General features: G+C 48.3%; 1 protein-coding gene across 1 annotated transcript in view; it reads left to right on the forward strand.

The window, feature by feature from the left end:
- LOC119453381 (cytochrome P450 3A41) overlaps positions 1–12707 on the forward strand; it is a 44637-nt gene extending 31930 nt beyond the window's left edge. The window contains exons 8-14 of the mRNA XM_037715423.2: positions 290–398; positions 4118–4184; positions 4241–4349; positions 7445–7533; positions 8325–8465; positions 9393–9558; positions 12380–12707. Of these exons, the coding sequence (XP_037571351.1) occupies positions 290–398; positions 4118–4184; positions 4241–4349; positions 7445–7533; positions 8325–8465; positions 9393–9558; positions 12380–12469 (771 nt within the window). The 3' untranslated portion in view covers positions 12470–12707. The remainder of the gene's footprint in view (positions 1–289; positions 399–4117; positions 4185–4240; positions 4350–7444; positions 7534–8324; positions 8466–9392; positions 9559–12379) is intronic.
- Positions 12708–25343: the final 12636 nt, after the last annotated feature.

Below are 25343 nucleotides of genomic sequence, written 5' to 3' on the forward strand. Positions count from 1 at the left end.
AATAAAAATATGAAATTTACTAAACAACCACTAAGGAAAAAGATACAACCACTAAAGCGGTGTTAAAGAAGGCCGACATTATTTCAATTAGTATCTAAAAACAACTCAACTTGCTTCTTAACGACACCATCGTACGAAATCACACAGCAAACTTTCAGTTATACTCTGCGGTCACATTGCAAAGAACTCAACAGTCTGAGGATAAGTGATGCCAACGAAGAGTGTATCTTGTTTCGTCGTCAACGCCGACCTGGGGCTACATCGTGATATTCTCCCTCATCATTTCAAGCTGACACGACCAGACCTTCTCCAGTGCATGCTGGAAATGGAATTCGACAAAACGCAGATAGACGTGAATGGATTCAACTGGACCAAGGAGGAATGGGAACAATGCAAAGGTGCGCCTTTCACCTGAAGCTTGCGAGGTCACACATCTGATGAGGTCTATCTTCCCATAACTGTTTTGTTGCGATAGCAATTGTACGTACACTTTTGGTGCAATTGCGCCGTATACTTGGCATGGTAACACGTGCATGTGCAGAAGCTCCACCTCCGTAGCTTTCCCTTCATTGCCACAGAAAGTGGTCCGCCAGTATATTTACGTAAGCTTTCCGAGATTCCTTTGTCACAGCGTTAAACTTTGGTATCACTTTCAATGCTGTGCCTTCGAGCAAAACTGCCATTTAATGCGTTAGCAATAGCAGTGTCATAGTGAAAAAAAATCAGTGCCCTTCCCCTGTAGAGAAAATGGGGGTAAGCAAAGCATGTGGCAAGACGACGCTGTCGCAGGCGTTCCTCTTTGTTTGCCCTAAACTCAGGGTCAGCGGCTCTTCGTTGACGTTTGGCCTCAACATAGCGCTCCCGCAACTCGGGGTGCACGGCTCTTCGCTGACGTTTCGCCTGGCCTTCGGAATCCCTCACGCTAGAATCGGCACGTCGACGCCTGCTCCTCGGCGGAACGCACCACGCGGGGTCTTCCCATCCGGCGTCGAAACTGATCTGAGTCGACGGAATCCCGGCGGAGCGAACGCCAACCCCCCTTCCCTCATTTCTCTCCCCGCGACACACCAAACGGCCCTGATTGGTCGCGCGCGTCACGTGATGCGACGCGGCGCAGCTTTCCCCGCACATGCCCTTTCTGTTTGTTTCTTTCTTCCCTCCCTACATTCTTTCTTTCTTGTCTCTGGCTCATAAGCGCATATCCAATGCGGGTATGCGCCACACATTATTTTATTATCGTAAATCGTTACGTACCTGGCGAGCATGTGACATGCCAATTTTGGTATATACCAAGAGAGCGAGACGCGAGTTTTCGACAGGTGAGGTTTTACAAGCTTCGCTTGAAGAATGTATGTGTGTGAAGTGTGGGTAGCCAGTAACGTGGCAGAACTATATATATTTATATATATAGTCACCGCCCATGCACCCGTACAGATGGTAAAACAGCAAAACTGAAATGTCCAGCCCCGATATGAGCCACACGTGATTTCTTTCTTTCTTTCTTCTCCCTGGCTCATACCCGCATACCGATTGCGGGTATACGCCACACGTGGCTTTATTATCGTTCATCGTCAGGTAACTGACGAGCATGTGATGTTATTGATGTCATCACCTATCAGTCATGTTAGTCATACATTCGTACCCTTCCATTGCCAATTTTGGTATCTACCAAGTAAACGAGACGCGAGTTTTCGCCGCCCAAAATTCGTGGTCTACGCGTCGTTTTGTCCGCGGACGTCATCCGCCAGAACCTAGCCATATACAGCTTCGCTGTAATTTACCTCTACCAGGTGACGGAACTTGACCAAACGCTTTTATTAGGCGAGGCCGTCTATAGCGCCCGGGAGATCTGAGATGATGATGATGATGATTATATAGAGATGAAAATGATGAGGTGATTAAAATCACTCGCAATATATGTGTTATATAAACGACAGAGAAGTGGACACCGACAGGATTGATTTTTGTTAATCATCACCATATAAAGCCAACAGACAATGAGACCAAGGAAAGCATCGAAGAAATTTGCTGTGGTTGAAATGGAAATGTAGAAAACAATGAAGAAAAGGTAAATGAAAAGTAGGCGAAAAGATAAATTGTCGCCGGAGGGAGCCGAACCCCCAACCTCCGCTTTACGCGAGCGTTAACTATCAAGTGTGCAAAGGCAACACCTAACAATCCGTCCACTAAGTTGGGTATTTACGTTTACTAGATCTAGCCTTGGGAGTGGTAGCCAGCACCACTCGGAGCCATGGTGGGCTGATGTGGAACATAATTTTTTGCCCTATGGCGTCACGTAACCAGATTCAAGGCGGCCAGTTTCGAGACCCTAGCAATGAGTGAGCCGGGCATTACATTCAGGAGAAATTGACACACATATTTAAATAGTAAATGGAAATTCACAATATAACTGCTCAAATAATTACTTTACGACAGATTTTGCAATTTGTGAATTGTAGCCGGTGAGAAAGAAAGCAACTTTGATTTAATTTTCCCAAAGTGTGGGACGAAATGCATGGGCGTTCCAGTTACTTTTGTGCTTCAATACACTAAAATAAAGTGTTTTATTAAAAGAAGTAAGTGGAACAACAGTGCAGTTTCAGCGCCTGTTTGATGGCGTATATTTATTAACGCGTACCATACTCAAAATTTATGCCTAGGGGATATTCCTCGCCATCGATAAACGGCTACAATTCATAAATTGCATTAAGTGCCGTAGTATATATTTAACAAGTCAGTGAATCTTCGTCAATTCGTTCATTACGCGTTTCGATTGTTGTACATGTCCATCTCTTTGAATATTGCAGCTCAAGGAATGAATTATGCTATCAGCCACAAAGGATTTGCTGTCAATTTTGTAAAATTTAGAAATGATCACTCCGTATATAGTTAACCTGTCTGTTAGCAAAGCCCTATGTTTCCGTTTTGTTAACTGTTCTTCTATGCTGAATGTTTGCAGTGTTCTGTAAAATGCCTATATCACTGCAGTTCCACTATTTTATTGTCTATAATTATTACACGGCTCTGTTGATACGGTTCATCACTGTATTTGGTAGCGTCTATTTTCCTTATTCGCTGACGGTAGACATGTGAACTCTGCATTTCGAGTACACGAAACAGATACATTCTGCATAGCATTCTTTTATTTCTTAGTGAAACTTTGTTTGCTTTTATGTATTCTAATTTTTATGTTTGAAGTGACATCATGTGTTCACATTATTACCTTTATGCAATGGCCCCTGGTGCCCTTAGGGCATTGATATATTTATTTATTTCAAGTACCTTACAGGGCCGTAGGGCATTGTGTAAGGGGGGCGTAAAAATCCCAACAGTGCATACACAACCAGATAAAAAAGTACAATACATGGTAATTAAAATTTGAGCACATAATCGAAAGTATGGAAGAGACCAAGCAATGCTAAAATAACGACAAGAAATATGGTACACAGTTTAAAAGACACGATAAAATAAAAAGCGCATGGCGCATGGATAAGTGCGCAATTCATCAAAGCATGTTATAACACGATGTAAGGCAAACCAAATGTAACAAGAAAGGAAACGAAATGCTTAACAGGAAATCAGGTAAAAAACACTTCCAAATATGAACTGAGACTTGCTAAACGATGGCTTCAGTGAAGTGTGTAATAAGTTGGTGATGGGATGTATCAGGATTAGACAGAGTAGCAATGCTGTTTGGCGGGTTATTCTATAATCGGATGGCTCGTGGAATTGCTGATGAATTGAAAGATAAAGTGTCACCATAGATCTGTCTAAAACTGAAATGAATGTTGGTACAATCTTTCGGACATGCAGGATGGGACATCGAGGTGAAAGGAACATAATCTATTGGAGTGTACATATTTGTGAAATAATGTTTGTAGAGCGATTTCACGGCGTGCGCCTAAAGATTGGACAGAAATATCAGGTTTAATCGATATATATATATATATATATATATATATATATATATGGTAATAATGACAATAGGATAACGAAGTAGTGTTGACAAGTGTCGTAGAATGTTCTTGCCCCGAATTACACTGCTGCCGTGAAACCTGATTCGTTAACTTGCAGCGAAGCCTCTTGAAAATAATTGCTTTTCTCTCTCATATTTTAGGAAAGGAGAAAGTGGCACTGCCCGTTAAAGACGTGGCTGCGAATGCTGCCAACATGCTTCAAGCCGGGTGCGTTGTCTAATTCAAGATGAAACAGGAAATTGACAACGGGCTTTACCAAACAGGTTCGAGACCGTGGGGGTCACGCTGTCGCACTGCCTGTTCTGCATCGCCAAGTTCCAGGCGGTCCAGGACAAGATCAGAGCTGAAACTGAAGCCGCCCTCGCGAAACACGTGAGTCAATCCAGTCTGCGTTTCTTGTTATAAATATGCTTACTCGTAAAAGCAGCGAAGGGAGACGCTACAAGTGAAAACGTTAGAAATATATTTCAATTGTGAGGTTCTAAACCGCGATATGATCATGAGGCGCGGTGCAGCGGGTGGCTCTGGATGAATTTTTTACCACCTGTGGTTCCTTAACGTGCACCTAATCTAAGTACGATCATCGTTTTTTTTCCGCCTCTTTCGAAATGAGGCCAACCCGGTCGGGATCCAACCAGCGACATCGAGTAGCGCTGCAGTGCCAAAGCCACTAAGCTTCTGCAGCGGGTAGCAAATTAATATAGAACCATTAGTGATCCTTTCGGTGAACGTCGATACCTTTGCTTCATGACAAGAGGTGGCTTAGTGGTTCTAAGAGGTTTCACACCTTTCGCGCACTCCAAATCGTCCGAGATGAACTGGTGTGTTTCAAATTGTAGTTGCACCTAATGCTGCTTGAAGGGCTAGTTGTTTGGTAGATTTGTGAAACCAGTTATATATACCATTGCAACATACGGAGTGTCGCAGCTAACACTAGGGAGGCTGTTGAAAAAATTTAGAGCCCTTCCACTATGTGAAGATAGAAGACCAGCGAAGCTGTTGGTTTCGCTTAATTACATTTATTTTATTTTTTTATTTGGTGGTAATGCAAATGGTTGAAAAGACACAAAACATAACTTCGTTGTGTCGCCGCGCGCCGTATGCTGCGTGTGCGAGGGAAAGCGAGTTTAGGCGGCTAGATTCACACCAGCTTGCGCCATCGCAGCAGCACATTGGGCCGCTGCGCGTTCTGCTTGTTGCTTTCGAATCCTTTGCGCTGTTGAGCGTGCCGGCGCTCCTTGAAGGTGCGCTCTTCCTCTTCGGAGTGAGCGACACAGGTCTTACCCATACCGAGTCCAAGGGGCAACTGATGACGTCGCTAGGGAAATGGCTATGTCAAGAGAGAATGAGACACAGCTTTTGTTTGGCAGACTATTGCGTGTTATCACTGACGTTTCGACACGCATCGTTATAGACTAACGTTCGGGCAACAGCGTTCGTCGCTCCGGTGCATTGTTTTTGTCTCTTTGGGTACCACGTGTGACAAGTGTAGTTGAAGGGCGCGTTACATTCCCCCGAGCCCACAGGGGTATGTGCCATTGAGCTTGTACCTTCCAGGATCGACCTACTTTTTTCTAATTGTTGTTCTACCAGTCGTTTTGACCGCTGACGCTATCCGCCAAAACCTAGCAATATACAATTTTGCTGTAAACTAAAAGCCGCAGTTTCGCCCAAAAGGCGAAGCATCGATTGCGATATCAAATTAGTAGACAGCTATATCAAGTAAAGATAGTAGTTTTATCGGCTGTGTAAACTCGGAATTATATCGCTTACTGACTAAATTAACCAGCATACTGTCAGCGGGCACAGGCAAACACGAACACATCGCACTCGATGACCGCGGTCACTCGCTGTCAAAACTCTGGCATCGGGAAGCGCGGGCGCAACAGCTTGCGAAGTGGCCGTTTGTGCTGTGTATCGCTTCAACTGAAACTGTGGGACGAGAGCTCCGCACGCACATAAGTATGCGCCGCCTGGAGATCGCTTTCAAGATAAGGGGCGCGTGACCGCCCGCGGCCGTGCAAAGTACGCAGTTGGTGCCCGAGTAAAATGCCGCCCGCCCTCCCTCCCGCGCTGCCTTCCCGCTTCCCTCCTTGCGCGCGCCCGATTGAGCCGCGATGGTTGGTTCCCTATGTGCGCGGTCGCGAAATACGCAGTTGCTGTTGGAGAACAAGGCCCCCTCTCCTCCCTCTGTTCCATCCAACCACGGTCTTTAGCGCCACAGCGCCACAGAAGACGGCGCATTTCCTTTCAGCTTCCCTCCCATGCGCGCGCCAGATTGAGCTGCGATGGTCGGCTCCCCTCGCGCGCTTTCACTCGCACATACGGCATACGGTGCGCGACGACGGTGTTATTGCCCTTAGACTTAATAGGGAACATCCCGGTGACGACGACCGCAAAATTGAGGTTAGAATGTCCATATAATTGCTATCGCAATCAAAACCTGGTAAAACATACCATTAAATACATATGTTTAATGATTGGGTGTTCGGTCATCAGTCCACTTCTGCCACCAGGTTGATTATTGTGTGCCTATTGCCTTGATATTATAGAAATTTATTAATCAGTCCTGGTTAACCTCACTGCCTTTCATTAAATCATTTTCTCTCTCTCTCTCTCTATTAATCAAACAAGTTTTCTCTCTTTATTAGGGGCGTGACTTCCTATGAAAGAGCTATCTTTTTTGTTCTTATTGACATGATGTAATAGGAGATTTTTGCGCCTTTATTTGGCACCAGATACCATATTGCACGTTAGAACATTGAATTCATTCATTTCCAGCATGCCATGACGTGCGTAATTATTTTTTTTACCCGCGTTACTCTTGGCACACGAAACCCTCACAATGCAGCATGATTAAGCGCCCTTGAGCCATGACACTAGTGGTATCAAAAGTTATTTGATTGGACTAACTCCGCTCGTTGCCTGACACTGCAACCGACTGGTCATTAGGTTGGTTGCCAAAATCACGCGGAACAGTCAACTCGCGATCAGCAAAAGCCAACAGCGACGCCATTAGCTTGCCACTGATAGGCCGTTGCTGTGGTTCGTTAAACTAGCAATCATTATACTTATCTGTCTCAATGCCATGCCATGTAATGCAATACCAGGCCGTGTCATCATGACATCACAGCTTAGCGGCTACGACATCTTCCAGCACATGACAAGGTAACGCATTCCATTCCATTTTTCGAGGGCATCATTCATAAACGCTCATGTGCCCAGCATTGGACGAGCATTTCAAAAAAAGGCTGTAGGCCAAATAATCCGGAGACATCTACTACGGTGTCTTTTAGCGATGTGTTGCTTCAAGACGGTAAAGCCAGCAAATATTTCACTTTTTCTCGTACATGGAGAAAAACAAGTTCATTCCTATGCATTACTTATCACACTGTAGCTTTATTTAAAGACCTTTTCTGTGTAACAAAACATTTATGAATATGTCATTCCTCTTTATTGTCTCCTAGGGGGAGTTCTCCTACGACGCCATTTCCGACCTACAGTACACTTCACAGACAATACTGGAAACGTTGAGAATGTACACTCCAGTGATAGCGTAAGTACTTGTGTGTTTCTCACGACATTCCGATAAAAAACAGCCGTATATCTTATTGTAAATTGCCTTATCACTACCCCAGATGCCAAACGATTATCTTCAATAATTCTATGCTAAAATAGATAGTCCTCCTACTCTATTTGTTGTCAGATATCAACAGCGTGCAATAAGCTTTCGAACGCAGCTCAGTGGCAGAGCCTACGCTGTTCAGCAGCTGTACACGAGGCTGCAGCTTCATTTTCCGGCAAGACGACCAGACGCTACTCAACTTTATCCCCTACAAAGCCCGAACAACATTCCCCATTTATGTAAATTTATACGAATGGTTCAACTATATATCCGGCTTAGGAGAGTATACATTCGAACAAAAACAATGAAACTGCAATCGAGTCAAAATATTAGTTTAGTAATTATCATGCATTGCTTGAGTCGTCGACAACTGAAACCTCCCTGCAGCGAATCAATAACGCTACTACTTAGATTTCTTTTTTTAGCGTTAAGCTTCCCACGATTCTATAAGAATGTCGAGGAATCAATTGTAGCATAGCAGAAATGATACGCTATAGGGTTTATTCCGTTAAGTAGGTAATTGCAGGTTATCGTGTTTAATCCAGTCATCCGCTACAACCTCTCGCATAGCCAAAGCATTGGTTTGAGGCATTTATCCCCTTCATTCAATCAGCAAATCTGAAGCTTTATTAGAGGCAGCGACAAGGCGCGTGGTGTACGACCGAATGAACATACAAATCATGAATACCGTGACCGGTTCTCTTTATTGCCATTGACCGCAGGTTTACAACCAGACGCGCGTCCTCTGATTACCGCTACGAAAACATGCTTTTGCGGAAAGGTGTCAGCGTCTTGGCCTGCAGTTACCAAGTTCACCATGACCCCAACCTGTGGGAGCGACCAGATGAATTCGACCCAGAAAGGTGAGCACACCTGCAGGCACGTGGGCGGTCGAGATTGTGTTCATAGTTCAGCCAGCGATATTGTGGCCTAACGCATCAACGAAGAACGAAGTTACATTCCCGAAATCCTCTTGTGAACGGGCCCGTCGTCTAGGGCCTCAAAACAATAGAACAACTCAGGGTAAAGCATGACGTTTTGCGAAACCATCAACAGTGATCATGGATTATCACAACGCTTTGCCTGAAACTACACTCGTACGACCGCCACGGTGGTTAACGAACTCCGACTGAATGTGCGTCGCCTCAGTGATCAAGGGCACGATTTTCACTTACGCTGTGTCCCAGGGCACACGAGCATACCAGTAAATGTGCCTGTCCATCGACTGGAGCTGAAAGATCTCTGCTATGCCGCCATTCCAGCAGACGAATGAATAAGCGTTTGTATGCAAAAGCAACATCTATTTACCGACGTCCCAGTATTGATCCTTGTAGTCTCACGTCGACTAAGACAGGGAAGAGACAGGATTTTGTGTGCGGGTCCTTTGTCTATAAGCAATCGTAAGAGAAGTACGATGGATTCCTTTTTTGAACGTTCAGAATTACTGAAGCAAAGGAAGTTAGTTTTTTAGGGTTAATTTGATGACTTCACTTCTTCCCGACCGCTACATTACTAAATAAACAAGCACCTCTACTCACCTGATTCTTCTGGGCCATTTATAGGCATGGTGTCCCCCTTCTTGTAAAGGTACATTGCAATAAAAAAATCTTTTAGTTTTTTTTACGGTGTCAGAACCACAATATGATTATGAGGCATGCCATAATGGGGGACTGCGGACTAATTTTTACCACCTGCGGTTCTTTAACGTACATCCAAGTGCACGGTACACGAGCATATTTTGCGTTCGCATTACATAGCCAACGTCGTGCCTTGTATTTCATTTTCCGCAGGTTCGCCCCCGAACAGAGAGCGTCCAGAGACCCACTTGCCTTTCAAGCGTACGGCATGGGACCACGAAATTGCGTCGGCATGAAGCTGGCGCAGCTGGAAATGACGCTCGTTGTTGCCAAGCTCGTGCACCGATTTCGGCTGCATCTGGGCTCTAAACACGTTAACGTGAGGAACTGTTGGAGTATTTCTGTTTGAGAGAAGTTAGTCCAACATACTGCGAGTTCGAAACAGCACGTGCACTTGTATCCTTTGACCTTGTCTTTTCGCGCTCCTTGAAATTGTAAAAGGAAGCGCGCCTTTTGTATATCAGGTGTTCGTTCTACAGCTGACATAATTTAGAAAAATCCCCTCTGAAGCATAGCACAAGACTACTCATTGAGCTGCATTAGTCGCTGAGATGGACATAATTATACAAGAAATCACAGCACATATTGTTACGTTGCGTAAGTCACATATAAACATGTATTTACTCTATTTACAGGGAAGGCAACAATATACAAACAAGATGGCTGTCGAGACCGATTACACATCGACACGTCAAATCGTTGTCTTCTGACTACGCCTGACTTCTTCTGACTACGCCACTCTTGGTGGCGCCGTAATAATATAGTTAATCAACCAACAATACTTCACTAATCAACATTTAACTAATAACATTTGCGCACATATTGCAATATACGATCTGAAGTTCAGTAATGTGGAATGTTGGGTGAGTTGGTGATTAATCATCATACCGTGTTGGTGATGCAGCGCACTCACCAGGACAAGGCGGAGAGACACAATAATAATTGACACTCGCTGCACTCGCGACTACTTCATTTATCATCAACAAACACTTCATCTTTATATACCTGCGCACCCTCAGACGTCAAAGATATGCACGGCAAGATTAAAAGCTCTTTCGAAAAATGCACATCCCCGCTCACACTCGGGCGTCAAAGGTAGATAACATATCTAACACGGTGTACAATCCTGTCCTAATCGTTGCCATCCAACAAATCTTTTTTTACTAATTTATTCTAGTGTCCTTCCAAAAAGGAGACCTCATGATGGCTCAGAAGAACAGATGGTTGACAGATGAAGCCCTCTTGTCTCTTGTAAATTTGAAAAGTTTCTATTATTTCCCTGGTCAGCTGATCATTATGGTGCGAAAGAACTGTAGTGTCATTGAAAAGCGGTAAGCACCCGTGTTGTGAACAACGACCTTTCATGTGGGAATCAATGTTTCCCTCCAATGACCTTTTGTGTTCCAAAATTCTTGTGTTCACACACCGACCCATTTCACCGACGTATACTTTTCCACAATAAGTAGGTAAACAATATACAAAAGACGATCTGCACTCGGCATATTGTTTTGTATGACGATTGACATATTCATTTGTGTGCTGAGCTGTTTCAGCACCTAACAAACTCAGTAAAATATGTACCGGACTGGATCGTAGACTTTAGAAAAAATTAAAGTAAATAGATATAAGGTGCACGGCGAAGCATACACCATTTTTTAAAGAGCTGTTAATCTTTCCTAGTATATCTTTGACGTCTGAGGGTGCGCAGGTATATTGATATGAAGTGTTTGTTCGTAAATAAAGTTGTTGCGAGTCCAGCTAGTGTGGTGTATTCTTGTCTCTCTCCGCCTTGTCCTGGTCAGTGTGCTGCTTCACCAACACGGTGTGATACAATATACGAACTTAGCCAGGGATGACGCATCAACTTGAAACTATTTTTATGTTGGTTGGCAAACCTAGGCGACGAGTCTGGAATTTTTAGAGCGGAGCTCTTAGGCGCCCGTTCCTACGGTTCGCGTCGGCGTCGTCCTTAGAGGTAACGGAGCGAACGAGCACAGCGAAGGATGAAAGAGCGAACGCGGAGTGCAGCGGGGGGATCAAAGACGGCGATAGCTAAGAGAGCGCGAGTAGGACGATGAAGGAGGGGGGTGCAACGGAACCACGAGGCGGAAAGCGGAGGAGGCAGGTATGGCGAAAGCGTGAGAAGAGACGCGTGATGCCGCGTAAGGCAGGCTCTGCGACGACGACCTCTATGAGATGGCGCCAGAATAGCGCACCGTCGTCTGTTCACCGATGGCATGGGGCGAGTGCGTCCACCGAAACCACATATATGAAAAAAAAGCTCTGCATGAGAGGTCTGTGGGAGCTGCTGTGAATTGCACCTCCGCGTCACCCGCGCGGTGCCTCTCGCGATCTCCCGATTAGCGAGGCAGTCGAGCCACACTTCCCTCGGTTTTTGCAACGTGCCGCACGAGACAGATAGTGTGCGCCAGCCGATATATCGCGAAATGAAAGCGCGTATAGAGCTGTGCTCAAATTTTACATTAGGGAGTATTGTAAGCGTCCGTAAATTTTTTTTCGGGGTTTCACTGACGCTATTTCCGTTACGATAGAAGCGGCATAATACAAAGAAAGCAGTACCACTAGAGCACTGCACGGGCCGATTTTCGAACTCACGACCTCTCGGTCCGCGACCGGATCGCCGAGCGTTTTTCCCATAGGGCGGCCACAAACGCCCTACACAGACGCGCCTTATATATCAAACTTTTATGGCGTGACCCGGGCCCGGCGGGCCCGGAAATATCTGCGTTACCCGCCCGGCCCGGCCCGCCACCCTTTCCCTTAAGCCCGAGCCCGGCCCGAGCCCGGACTCGAACCCGGCCGAACCCGGCCCGTGACCTGAAAAATACATGTTTTCAGAGTTGAGAAGCCCGAGAATAACTCGCAGAAAGCCGAGCCGGCCCGGGCCCGGGTCAAAAAGTCCACGCCGTGCCCGAGCCCGGCCCGAGCCCGGCCCGAGCCCGTGAAAAAACTGCTCTACCCGGCCCGGCCCGGCCCGTGGGCCGTGCCGGGCCCGGGCTTTCGGGTAAGCCCGACCCCGTGCAGTGCTCTAGTACGCACATGCCGCATTTTGTAGCACTGCATACACATTTGCGCCCTCGATCATTCATGAAGTTGTTTATTTTCTCTTTCTTCGTCAGGGTGAACTGAAACGACACACATACTCCATCATTGCATGCCCCGTGGATGGAGTCTGGATCCGTCTTGAAAAGCTCATAGGTGGATCGTAACAAGACAGAACGAGTACGTGACAAGTTTTTTTCAAAGGAGTCCCGCCAACCAAGCATCAATTGCCATCGTGCACGCGGAAGACACAAGCGAAGCGAAGGTGTTGCAAGTGTTCATTGTGTATCAAGGAACAAAGAAATTCCACACCATGTAGCGTCATTTCAGATACGAAAGTCCTTTGTCGGTCTTCTGCAAACTGCACCGGCGTTGTATCTCACGTAATGTGTCGCTGTTGAATAAATATTTTTGCATACCACACGTGGAATTTAGTATAAATATTGCACGCTTCATTGTTTCGTCATTTTTACAAACCAGCACATTCCCCAACCCCAACAGCCTTCAGTCACTATCACCCAGGCGTATACGCAGACACATGTAAGCGTTGTAACAACAGAGCAGATCTTCCGCGCATAATCTGGGCATGCCGAAAGAAACGATATATTAACAATAACAGGTCAAAAACACAACAACCAAGTTTAGTAATAACAGATGAGGAGCAATGGGAGACCGTGCTACTCAGCTCGGACTCGGATGTTCAAGCAAGAATAGTCCAAATTGCTGAAGACGCTGCCGCCGCCCAGGGGATGCCGGCCGCTTTATAAAGGGGGGACGGCGGAGGATTCTAGTGATTACCCCCTCCTCTAACCACATTTTGGGCAAAATAAAGTTATTGCTCCCTCTCTTTTACATCTGCAACCCTTTTGCCATCTTCTCATTCATGCCAACAATGTTTCAATGATGAGTGAAATAATAAACTAGTCTGTAAAAACGTATAACTGCGCAAAAAAAAAACGAGGACACAGGAAAGAAACACACACAACACCACGAGCCAGACTGCCAACCGTTTATTTCTGGAAAAGCAAGCAGCATATATTTCATTCAGGATCCTGAACACGTGTCCGCATTGTCACTGTCACATGTGCCGATAAACATAAAAATACAAAAAATACAAAAAAAATATATCCGCTGGGTTACTATGTAAAACAGAATTGCGACAGGCGATCATTAAAATAACCGAGAGCCGTTCTTCCTATGTCATCAAACGAGGGAGAGAAAATCGCGAGCATGTGAAGGAAACGAAAATAGCAGATGTCACTTAACAAATAACCATGTAACGTCGTAGGATGAGGCCATAAGTACATTTGATTAAAAAAGAAATAGAGTGAACAAATAATACACCAAACCAGAAACGTAGAGGCGATGATGTAATAAAAAATGTCACAGTTTCGCCCTAAGGGCGAAGCAATGAATGCGATAGCAACACAGCAATGTCATACGAAGTAAGGTGAGCGGCTTTGGTAGCAATATGAATTGTAGTAAACATGAGCTGATTAAGTAAGCAGGTGTGCTGCGGCGTAAGTAGACCGACATGAAGAGAGACTCGATGACCACGAGGAGGCGCGTGTGAAACGGTGGTGTTGATGAGAAGTGCTTCCCGTGGGCAGCGCGTGCGAAGGGACACACCTGTAGCGCTGCACTGCCGATCCGGGCAGCATTGCATGTGTAGCGTGCGTTGGAAAATGTGGCCCGACTATTACTAACTGAATGAACAAGCGTGGTGTGAGCGCGCACAAACAAACATGAATAGATCACACCGAATGACTGCAGACAACGACCGTCAAAACTCTGGCAGCAAGCGGATACGCCGCAGCGGCGAAGGTACGTGCGGTCTATCGCTTCAACGGAAACTGCGCGGCGAATGCACGGCACATAAAGGTGAGAGCCGTGTGGAGATAAGAGACGGTGCGAGCGAGCGACGAGCGCGGTTGTTGGCAGAGCGGAAGTGCGCCCCCCCCCCCCCCCCCCCCGCTCCCTCCGGCGCTGGCTACCCGCTTCCTTGCTTGCGCGTGGGATATTGAGTGCGTTCGCTCTCCGTGATAGCGCGCGTCCCCGCACGCTTCTGCTCGGGCATACGGCACGCGGCGAAGATTTTATCTATAGGGAACCTCACGGCGATGGCGACGGCGACGACGACGGCGACGCCGACGGCAGAAATCCCGTTGAAGTGTCCATATAATTGCCATCGCAATAAAAAGGCATGACGGATAAAGATACGGCATAATGAAAAAAACAGCAGAGGTAAAGATGAAGTCGACGGAAACTATAAACGTGGCTATGAAAAGAGTAAAACCTGTGAAAAACTAACGCTGAGGCGTTTTCGGCATTTTTTTCCTTCCCTTTCTTCTATTTTCCTCGCGCAGTTTATGGTCTAGGCCGCGGTTTCAGTACAAAACCAACGAAAAAACAAAAAACTAAAACTAGCAAAAAGTTTGAACGCCACGAAGGATTATACAAGGCACATTCCAGAAAAATTACTTCTTCTGGTAACAACGAGACAGACGGCGTGCTGATACACTTATCGCCAGTTTTTATCATGTAAAAAGCTTCAACAATCTCCCTGTTGGTCTGGTCCCTCGATTTGAACAAGAACATTGTGTATTTAGGAATTGGTTTGCAAGGGGGGTTGTTTCTTCCGCCTTCATCTTTTCCGCTGCATCTGTTACAGTGTTGGGCAAAAGTGCCTCCTGCATTGTTCTTTACATACCACTGGTGTTCCCGTGCCCTTTCATTCAAACACCTGCCCGTTTGTCCAATATAAATGCCGTCACAAATCAAGAGAATCGAATACACTACCCCACAAACACACTCGGTGTAGTTCGTTTAGTGCATGGTTGAACACTGGGTCGTACCTTCGGCTTCTTTTTTCGCGCAGTTATAAAAACGTCTATAAGCTATGAACCAACTAGCCCGCCAGAACGTCCTGTAGACGCTGTAAAAACATTTAGCTCGCTCGAGAAGTTTTTTAGGCAATGTGAAATACTCTTCTATGTATTGAATTTTCCCTTTCCCTCTGTGTAGGGTAGCAAACCGGACCCTTGTCAGGTTTACCTCCCTCGCTTTCCTCTCCTGGCTTGCTTTCTTTGTCTCTGGGCGCGGAAACCGTGAAGCTAATGTCAGAATTCGGCGTGTCACTTCAGATGCAAAGATCCTCTCTCGGATCTCTGCAAACTGTTCAGCCGTGTATTCCACAGAATGTGTCACTCTTTAATATATGTTAGTACATACCACATACGAAATTATGTATAAACACGATGCGCTGTTCCCCCACTGACATATGCAACCCTCTTTTTTGTTTCCAAGTTGGCCAACAACCTGCACTAATCAAATAAATACTAAACTATACTGTAAACTAACCTAGTCAATTCGCTCGATGCTGCCGCCACGCTTTCTCACGCCACCGTTTCGCGGTAATTGAGTGAGATGTGTTCATGTATTCCAATCAATTCATGCCAACAACCTGAACTAATGAGTTAAATACTAAACTATACTGTAATAAAATTATACTGGTTTATTAGATTCTTTTTTATGGCTAAATGAACGACATGCTTTTCCGAATATTCTATACCACCCAGTGTGCCGTAGCAAACTGGACGCTCGTCAGGTTGACCTTCCGCCCTTTTCTCTCCTTGCTTTCCCTCTCTTCCTCCCTTTCTGTCGACGTGGTGACTATAAATCCAATGTCGCAATTCAGACTAGAGCACTGCACGGGCCGATTTTTGCGGCCCGGGCCCGGCCCGGGCCCGTTTTTACATTGGGCGGCCCGCCCGAGCCCGATAAAAACTTTTATGGTTTTTATCGCACAGAGCGCCACGTAAGATGTGCTCGTTGTATGTGTTGAAAAAAAAGTCATCCACCCGAATATAGCATTAAGCTACAAAAAAAAAAAAAAACTCGTATACGCGTTCTTTTTTTGTTTTTTTTTTGCGCGAAGAAAGCTACGCAGTTGAAGAAAACGTTGTCCTATTCGGAGGATCGAACGCGACACCAACGCCTTTCCGAAAGCGGTCGCTCTACCACTTGAGAAAACCGGTATACGCTAGCGGTTCGCAGAGCGAGGGCGAGATAATGTACCACTGGAAGTGCGGGAACAGTAAATACTGCAAAACAGCTCCTTCATAAATCTGCAAGATAAAGGAAGATTCATGAAATGAGAATTGTCCTCCACCCGAGTGTATAGTATGAATCTCGAAAGCTTTATTACTTTGTAGATTCATGCTACATTCGGGTGGATGAGCAATCATGAATATATAGCTGTTTCGTGGTACACAAGCACCTCAAAAAAGTACAGCAGATCCAACAAGTTCGAATCTATCTGCGTTGAGCTGCTGCAGGCAACTGCGCTCGGGAACAGAAAGCACAGTGGCCTTGAAGTGTTTGTAGGGCGTGGTCCGATGCGGAGTTTTCGTTACCTCGTAGAACTTGTCAACCACTTTGGAAGATAGTGCCGACACTACGTGAAGGTACATCACTCGTTGTGATGTGATGCGGCGCAAATCGTAGAGAGCCTCGACTTGTGTGAAACGTACGGCTGGGGTCTTCGACAAGAACGGTGGCCGCCGCACCTGCTACTTTTGCCGCTCTGTCCGTGTCTTTCCTGCCGGCTGGCTCCTCGGTTGCCAATGTCGAATTTGATATGAGTTGCTACTGTGCGTCTCTGTCCGTCTACGTGCGTGTCTGCATATTACCTATATAAAAACTCGCGCATTCGAGTGACAGAGTGAACGTGAGTCCCACGCGAGAGCAGAGGTTGGTGTGTTCTTTTATTTAGGGTGCCTTCCACACCAGGAGGCGGCGCCGGTGAAGTATTTACATATGGACATAGCTGCCGGGAGGCCTGCCTCTTGGGGTTACAGCGAACTGCGTTGATGTAGCCAAGAGCGGAGGCCTACGGAGGCCTCGATGAGAGCGGTGGTCTGATGCGTCATGTCAGTGGAGTTGTTACAGGTGGATTTAGTCTGCAAACGAGGCCGCCGATTGCTCCGCCTGGAGTGAATCTTTCTTGATATAGAGTTTGTCACCCCACTTCTGAAAGTCTCTGTCTCTAAGAAACGCAAGAAAGAGGCGTAGCACTTCTATTCACGTGATCTGGTGACCTGGAAAAATGAGATGTTGGACGCACTCTTGTGCGAAACCTGTTACCGGGATGCCAAGTAAAATTTTTCACTACGGTGTGTACAATCATTGCATTCTACACCACTGCCGTGGAGGTTAACAAAGAAGCATAAGAAGAAGTTGGGGACCGCGCAATTGCGGATGCAACTCGAAATCTTAGGTGTAACGTTAACAGATCGAAAGACAGCTGCGTGGATTTGAGAAAACGGGGCAGCGAATATTTTAGTTCAGATTAATAGGTGTAAGGCGTAGAAAGAATGCCCAGAGTTAAGTTAAGGTTACAGAATATATCCCTAAAGAATAAAAATGCAGTTGAGGACGGCCTAGTGTTAGGTAGTGTGCTGAAATTAGGAAATTTAGCTACATAGAGTGGATATAGAAAGAGCTCACCAGCGACAAGAGTGATTTGGAAGGCTACTTTGTCCTCCAGTCTATTGACATAAATTAAGGTGATTTTGATTACGATGATGGTTATCATGACACTGATGATGTTTTCATTTGACAGCATGGGCTGACGTGATAGACTAGGCAGTACCAGGTAGACTCCGGCTGTAGATCTTAAGTCGCAACCCACCCGCGTGGTGGCTCAGTGGTTGTGGCATTGAGTTGCTGATTACAAGGTCGGGGGTTCGATTCCGGGCGCCATTGTCACATTCCGATGGGGGAGGAAAAAAAAGCGGAAATACTCGCCAACCCTACTTTGCATGCACGTTAAAAGACGCCAGTTTTTCTGAATGGCACACTAAACACCAAAAAATAAGCTTATTTCTATTGGTAAACAACATTTCCGCCGTACTTCGTTTCCTTTTCAACGGCAACAGGTTTATGTTCGGAGGCGTGTCTTAGTTACCGCTAGGAAAGCTTACTTCTACGGAAATGTGTGCTCATCTTAGCCTGCAGTCACCAAGTCCGCCGTGATGCCAACTTCCGGGAGAGGCCAGATGAATCCGATACACACAGATGAACACCAGGAAATTACAAGGGGTCACAACGGTCGAATATTTTTTTAGTACCAAAGCGCCATTGCGAGTTAGCGCGCCAAAGCCCCAGAAGCTTCTCTTCTGGAAGTAGTGCCGTCGTCTAATTGTGTCATTGCTGTGCGTAGGGTAAGCCTGGAATTATAACGTATGAATGGCTATAACAGGTGATTTATGGTTTGTTCTGCACCACATGTGTTACAATTAACACTACCCTCCAGTTCAGTTATTAACGAGCAAACATTCGTAAAAGTAGTGCCCCCTCATTGGCCACATAGTAACGTTCATTCACGTCATGTAAGAGCGGGTAAATGCTGCAATTTCCTCAGTGAATCTGCTGCATGTAAGCACCGGTAAGATAACGACCACTTACGTAACGTGCAAAACGTCATTAAGAGATCGAAGCTCCTTCCACCTGTGCATTTATTGGCTTCGCTGTCTCTTGGTAGCTATGCTTATATGAAAACATGCGGCCCTTCTCCCCGACTTTTCATGCACGTTTGGCCAACATAGCTCTGCACGGCAAAAGCGCGCGACGTTGCCATTGTGCAGCCTTTCGTTATTTTGATGCGAAAGCATCAAATGGCCAAATCATCCAAAAAGCCGGCGTCTGTCGTCTGGACAAGTGAAACACGACCCCTAAATTCCCATTGGTAGCAACGCCTCGTCACCAGCATGCCTCAACAGCTAGAGCAGAGCGGGCGAAACGGAACACCTGCAGCAGCAATAGTGCGCCATGTGTATCGATACTACTGGCGTTTATTATGAATAAGGAAGAGATGCTTAATTCTGCAGCCCATCAGGGAGCACGGCGCAGTGGGTATCAATAGCAATAGCGCACCAGACATATCACTGCGACGCCAAGTCACCCTCACTCTAGGAAGCCTTTGATATCCGCGCGTTCCTTGTCCGCGCAAGCTCTCGCGTGCGTTCTTAACCACACCTCGGTAATCGCTATAAGGAGATTATTGTCTCAAAAACAGAATACATTCGAAAGGAAAATGTTGATGGTAGTGGGTTTCGAACCTACGACCACGCGCTCAGAGGCCGAGTGTCTTACCTACTGGGCTAACCAGCGCCTCCTAGATAGCAGGTCTGTGGACTCTCCTTTGTGACGTCACGCTGCTTGGACGGAAATTTCCATCGCGGTGCTGCACAGGAGAGAGAATGAGGCGCGCGCGCTCTGTCATTTTCATACCGCGGGACTACCATGGCGCCCCCAGCGGAATATGCAGCTGTCGCACCACCTGTCGTGCGCGCCGCTCCGGATTCCTAGAGGAGAGAAAGAGGGGGCGTAAGAGAGGAGAGAGAGGACGAGGGGACGCGCATGTGCTGTGGGGGTGTGGCACGCCGGCGCCGCTCCGTAGAGGATTCCTAGAGGAGAGAAATGGGGGCGCGTAGGAGAGGAGAGAGAGGGGGAGGGGACGCCCATGCGCTGTGGGTGTGCGGGACGCGGGACGGATGGACAGAGCCGCCGGCAAGATATTGTTACGCGAAGAACGAGTCAGTAAGACGGGCAACTATTTACAGGATGTATTTACAACAGCGGTTGCAGCGCTGACCGGTTAGGTTCACAGCGCGAGCCCAGCTCGTTCTTCCTCTTCTTTTCTCGAGTGATGGCGCCCGCGCGCCTCGGTCAAACAATCAAATACCACACGCGTGTAGCATAATCCCCCGGCGGCAGAAGCGACGTCCCGGAGCGTCTAAATGTCATCACTGGGAGGGTGATACTGCTTCAGTCGTGTAACGTGCACGATATCGCTGAACTGGGAAGCAGATGGGGCGTCAGGGGCGATCTCGTATGTGACGGGAGTCACGGCACGAAGCACTCGGTAGGGGCCTGTGTAACGCGACAGCAGTTTTTCTGACAGGCCGACCTGACGCGACGGAGACCATAGAAGCACCAAAGAACCAGGCGGGAAGTGCACGTCTCGGTGTCGCTGGTCGTACAAACGCCTTTGACTCTCTTGGGAGTTCAAAAGGCGGTCACGGGCAATTTCCCTTGCGTGAGCAGCGCGGGCGACGGCATCAAGTGCATATTCACTGGTGGGTGCCGCGTGAACAGGGAGAGTTGTGTCGAGGGGCAGTGCTGGTTCTCGGCCGAACAGGAGGAAAAATGGGGAATAGCCGGCTGTGTCGTGGCGCGAGGAATTATAGGCAAAGGTGACAAACGGCAGAGTGAGGTCCCAGTCTGTGTGGTCTGAAGAGACATACTTCGCGAGCATGTCTGTGAGAGTGCGATTAAGACGCTCCGTGAGGCCATTAGTTTGCGGATGGTATGACGTGGATAGCTTGTGCCTCGTGGCACAGGACTGCAGGATGTCCGCGATAACTTTTGACAGGAATGTCCGGCCACGGTCTGTGAGAAGTTGTCGCGGAGCTCCATGTAATAAAATCACGTCGCGTAAAAGAAAATCGGCAACATCTGTGGCGCAGCTTGTAGGGAGCGCTCGGGTGATGGCGTAGCGCGTGGCGTAATCTGTGGCCACAGCGATCCACCTGTTCCCAGAGGTAGAAAGAGGAAAGGGACCAAGTAAATCTAAACCAACCCGAAAGAATGGCTCCGCGGGAATGTCGATTGGTTGTAGGTACCCAGCAGGTAGCGTCGATGGTGTCTTGCGTCGCTGGCATTTATCACACGCAGCTACGTATCTTCGAACGGAGCGAGCAAGCCCAGGCCAAAAGAAGCGTCGGCGGATCCGGTCGTAGGTACGTGACACACCGAGGTGACCGGCAGTGGGGAGGTCGTGAAGTTCGTGGAGAACAGCCGAGCGAAGGTGTTTAGGGATCACAAGGAGTAATGCTGGGCCGTCGGGGTGAACGTTGTGGCGGTAGAGTACGCCATCTTGAAGTGTGAATAAGCGAAGGGAACTGTCGGCAAGTGGAGATTCCAGGCGGTCAATGATGACACGCAAGGACGGGTCACGGCGCTGCTCGTCGGCGACATGGACCAGAGGAAAAACAGAGAGAACGCAGGCGTCGGTGTCAGGCTCAGACGTAGAGGTCGGGTCTTCGACTGGGTAGCGAGAGAGGCAATCTGCGTCCTGGTGTTGGCGTCCCGACTTGTACGTCACTGTGTAGGGATATTCTTGTAGTCGGAGAGCCCAACGACCGAGCCGGCCAGTAGGATCCTTGAGCGACGAAAGCCAACACAGCGCATGATGGTCTGTGATTACTGAGAAGGGCTTGCCATATAAATATGGGCGGAACTTTGAAACAGCCCAGACGAGAGCAAGACATTCGCGCTCGGTAATCGAATAGTTGCGCTCTGCAGTTGTCAGGAGTCGGCTAGCGTAGGCTATAACGCGGTCGTGTCCGTGTTGGCGTTGCGCTAAGACGGCGCCGATCCCATAACCACTGGCATCGGTTCGGACCTCTGTTGGTGCGGACGGGTCAAAGTGGGCCAAGATCGGTGGATTAGTCAGAATCGTGATAAGGCGTGAAAATGCGGCAGCCTGAGGGGAACCCCACGTAAAAGGCACGTCTTTCTTCATAAGTTCTGTGAGTGGTTGAGCGATTGCTGCGAAATCTTTCACGAACCGTCTGAAATAAGAACAGAGCCCCACAAAACTCCGGACGTCTTTGACAGACTGAGGTACAGGGAAAGCCGTTACTGCTCGAACCTTCTCCGGGTCGGGTTGTACTCCGGAAGCATCGACGAGATGGCCGAGCACTGTAATCTGTCGGCGCCCGAAGTGGCACTTCGATGAGTTTAATTGGAGCCCAGCCTTGCGGAAGACGTCAAGGATGGCTGCAACGCGCTCAAGGTGCGTCTCAAATGTAGGAGAAAACACAAGGACGTCGTCGAGGTAACAAAGGCAAGTTGACCATTTGAAACCTTGAAGCAGAGAGTCCATCATCCGTTCGAACGTGGCGGGGGCATTGCATAAACCGAACGGCATAACCTTAAATTGGTAGAGGCCATCTGGAGTGACGAAAGCGGTCTTTTCTTGATCTTGCTCATCGACGGAAATCTGCCAATAACCAGATCGAAGGTCAATGGACGAAAAGTATTTGGCACCGTGAAGACAATCAAGAGCGTCGTCAATTCGTGGTAAAGGGTAAACGTCCTTCTTAGTGATTCGGTTTAGGTGGCGGTAATCAACGCAGAAACGCCACGTGCCATCTTTCTTTTTGACGAGCACGACCGGCGACGCCCAAGGACTCGACGAGGGCTCAACAATGCCTTTGGCGAGCATCTTGTTTACTTCCTGCTGAATAACTTGCCGCTCTGCCGTGGACACACGATACGGTCGGCGGTGAATGGGAACAGCATCACCAGTGTTTATCCGATGCTGAACAAGGGACGTCTGACCAAGTGGGCGATTTTCAGTGTCAAATATGTCGCGGTAGGACAACAAAAGGCGATATAGGGCGGCTGCTTGGTCAGGGGCGAGGTCCGGAGCGACCATGGGACGTAATGGGCCGTCGAGGTTCAAGGCATCCTGTGGGTAATCAGGAGGATCTGGAGACGCGTCGGCTGCAAAAGCAGTGACGTGGTCGTCTGTCACAGACCGGAGCGTGGCCACCACTATGCCTTCAGGTAACACTTGCTTCGTCAAGCCAAAATTGATGACGGGGAGACACATCCGATTAGCGGCAAGGGTAACGACGGAGTGTGGCACAGAGACGTCGCGCGCCAGGAGGACGTCACGAATAGGTGCAACGACATAGTCGCCATCAGGCACGGTTGCCGTTGAGGCCAATTCGACGAAGGTTAGGGCTTTTGGAGGTAACCGAACAAACGCTGTAGTGCAGAGGGTGTTCGGTTGTTCGGGGCGAACGTCGGAAACAAGAGGAAGCTCGAGGCACAGCGTACCGGTGGAACAGTCGATGAGGGCAGAATGCGTCGTCAGAAAGTCGAGCCCGAAGATGAGGTCGTGAGGGCAACTGGTCAGCACGGTGAACAGGACTGGAACGTGGCGGCCAGCAATTCCTACGCGCGCAGTGCACATACCACTGACGGCAACAGTGGCGCCATTGGCGACGCGTACGGCCCGAGTGATGGCAGGCGTAAGAACTTTTTTGAGGCGACGACAAAGATTAGCGCTCATTATGGACACTTGGGCTCCAGTATCAACCAATGCCTTGAATGGAACACCATCCACGTCTACGTCAATTAGGTTCGCGTTCGTGAGGAGCGTCAGCGGAGGATTTGTACAGGACGGACGGGATGCAGCACTACCTCCAAGAGCTGCATGGCCTAGTTTTCCGTCCGGCGGTTTGGCGAGGAAAAGCGGCGAGGTTGGGGTGACGGGGAGCGACGGCGTTGAGGCGACGGCGATCGCCCGGAGGAGCGGCTGTCAGGGGCATCAGAAGTAGAGTACGGACGGCGAGGTGAGTAACGGCGAGCGTCGGCGTATGGGCGAGGAGCAGGGAATGAGCTCCAGTACGGCGGCATCCAGGTGCTGCGGCAGTGGCGGGATACGTGACCAACTCGGTGGCAGCGGAAGCAGATCGGTTTGTCGTCGGGGGTACGCCATTCAGCAGGATTGCGTGGTCGGGGAGCGAAATACTGGTCGTTGAAGGATGTGGCCATGGGAATGGATGCCGAATCAGGTCGGGAGACAGAGCAGGCGGTAGGGATGCCAAGGTTGGCAATTTCTTGCCGCACAACTGCTTGTATGACGGAAATAGTAGGGGCCGCTGGGTCAAAGGTACCGTCGAGGGGTCGTGGATGAAGGGGGGCCGGACTCGCCGCTTCAATCTCACGGCGAACGATACGAGTGACGTTCTCTTGAAAAGGTCGTGTGGCAGGAAGAGCGGAGCAAGAGGACGTGGCAGGGGTGTTTGGGAGCCGGGAAAACTGTGGGACGACGCGGCGGCTTTTGGCTACCTCGAAGCGGCGGCATTCTTTGACGATGGCGTCGACAGTAGAGACGTCGTTATAGACGAGCAAGTTGAAGGCGTCGTCCGCGATGCCTTTTAGGATATGGCCCACCTTGTCAACCTCGGTCATGTGCTCGTCGACTTTCCGGCAAAGCGCGAGCACTTCCTGTATGTAGGCGACATACGATTCTGTCGACGACTGGACACGGGTAGCAAGCTCCTCTCGCGCAGCCTGTTGGCGACCTGACGGGCTGCCAAAGAGGTCGCGAAGCCTCTCTTTGAAAGTGTCCCAGCTGGATATCTCAACCTCATGGGTGCGAAACCAGACAAGCGGTGTCCCGTCCAGATAATATATCACATTGGCAAGCATGATGGTAGGGTCCCAGTGGTGGCTTCGGCTAACACGCTCATACATGCTGAGCCAGTCGTCGACGTCAACGCCATTTTGGGCGGAGAATGTCCCAGGATCACGGAGACTAGGAACCGTAACGTACGTTGTGGTAGGCGCCGCAGGTGTAGGTGGCGACGGGGTGTTTCCATCGGAAGCCATGGCTGAGAAGACGACGGTGCGGCCGCTTCGGAGCTCCGTGGCGAGGACGGGGAACGTTCCACCTCCACCACGATGTTACGCGAAGAACGAGTCAGTAAGACGGGCAACTATTTACAGGTTGTATTTACAACAGCGGTTGCAGCGCTGACCGGTTAGGTTCACAGCGCGAGCCCAGCTCGTTCTTCCTCTTCTTTTCTCGAGTGATGGCGCCCGCGCGCCTCGGTCAAACAATCAAATACCACACGCGTGTAGCAATATATTATTTACATGTTGCATAGGAAGTTCTAGATCTGTTGTCTCTACCCCTATCCGATCTTTTTCAGGTTCCCTAGTTTATTGATCCTTATTACGGCAGGTTCACATCTGCAAGTACGTACGCAATGCGCCATTATTATGCGTACTTATTCGTCTTCCACCTTTGCCAGTTGCTTTTTCGCCATATGATTACGTTTAGCATGATTTCGAACTTCCAAAGAAACTACCAATAACCTTCCTGTGCTTCATGGCGCACTATTGTTGGTTCTTATGGGGATAGACTACACCTTGTTTCTCAGAGCTCTTTTCTCG

This window comes from Dermacentor silvarum, chromosome 5 (assembly GCF_013339745.2).
Source record: "Dermacentor silvarum isolate Dsil-2018 chromosome 5, BIME_Dsil_1.4, whole genome shotgun sequence".
Lineage (NCBI taxonomy): Eukaryota > Metazoa > Arthropoda > Arachnida > Ixodida > Ixodidae > Dermacentor > Dermacentor silvarum.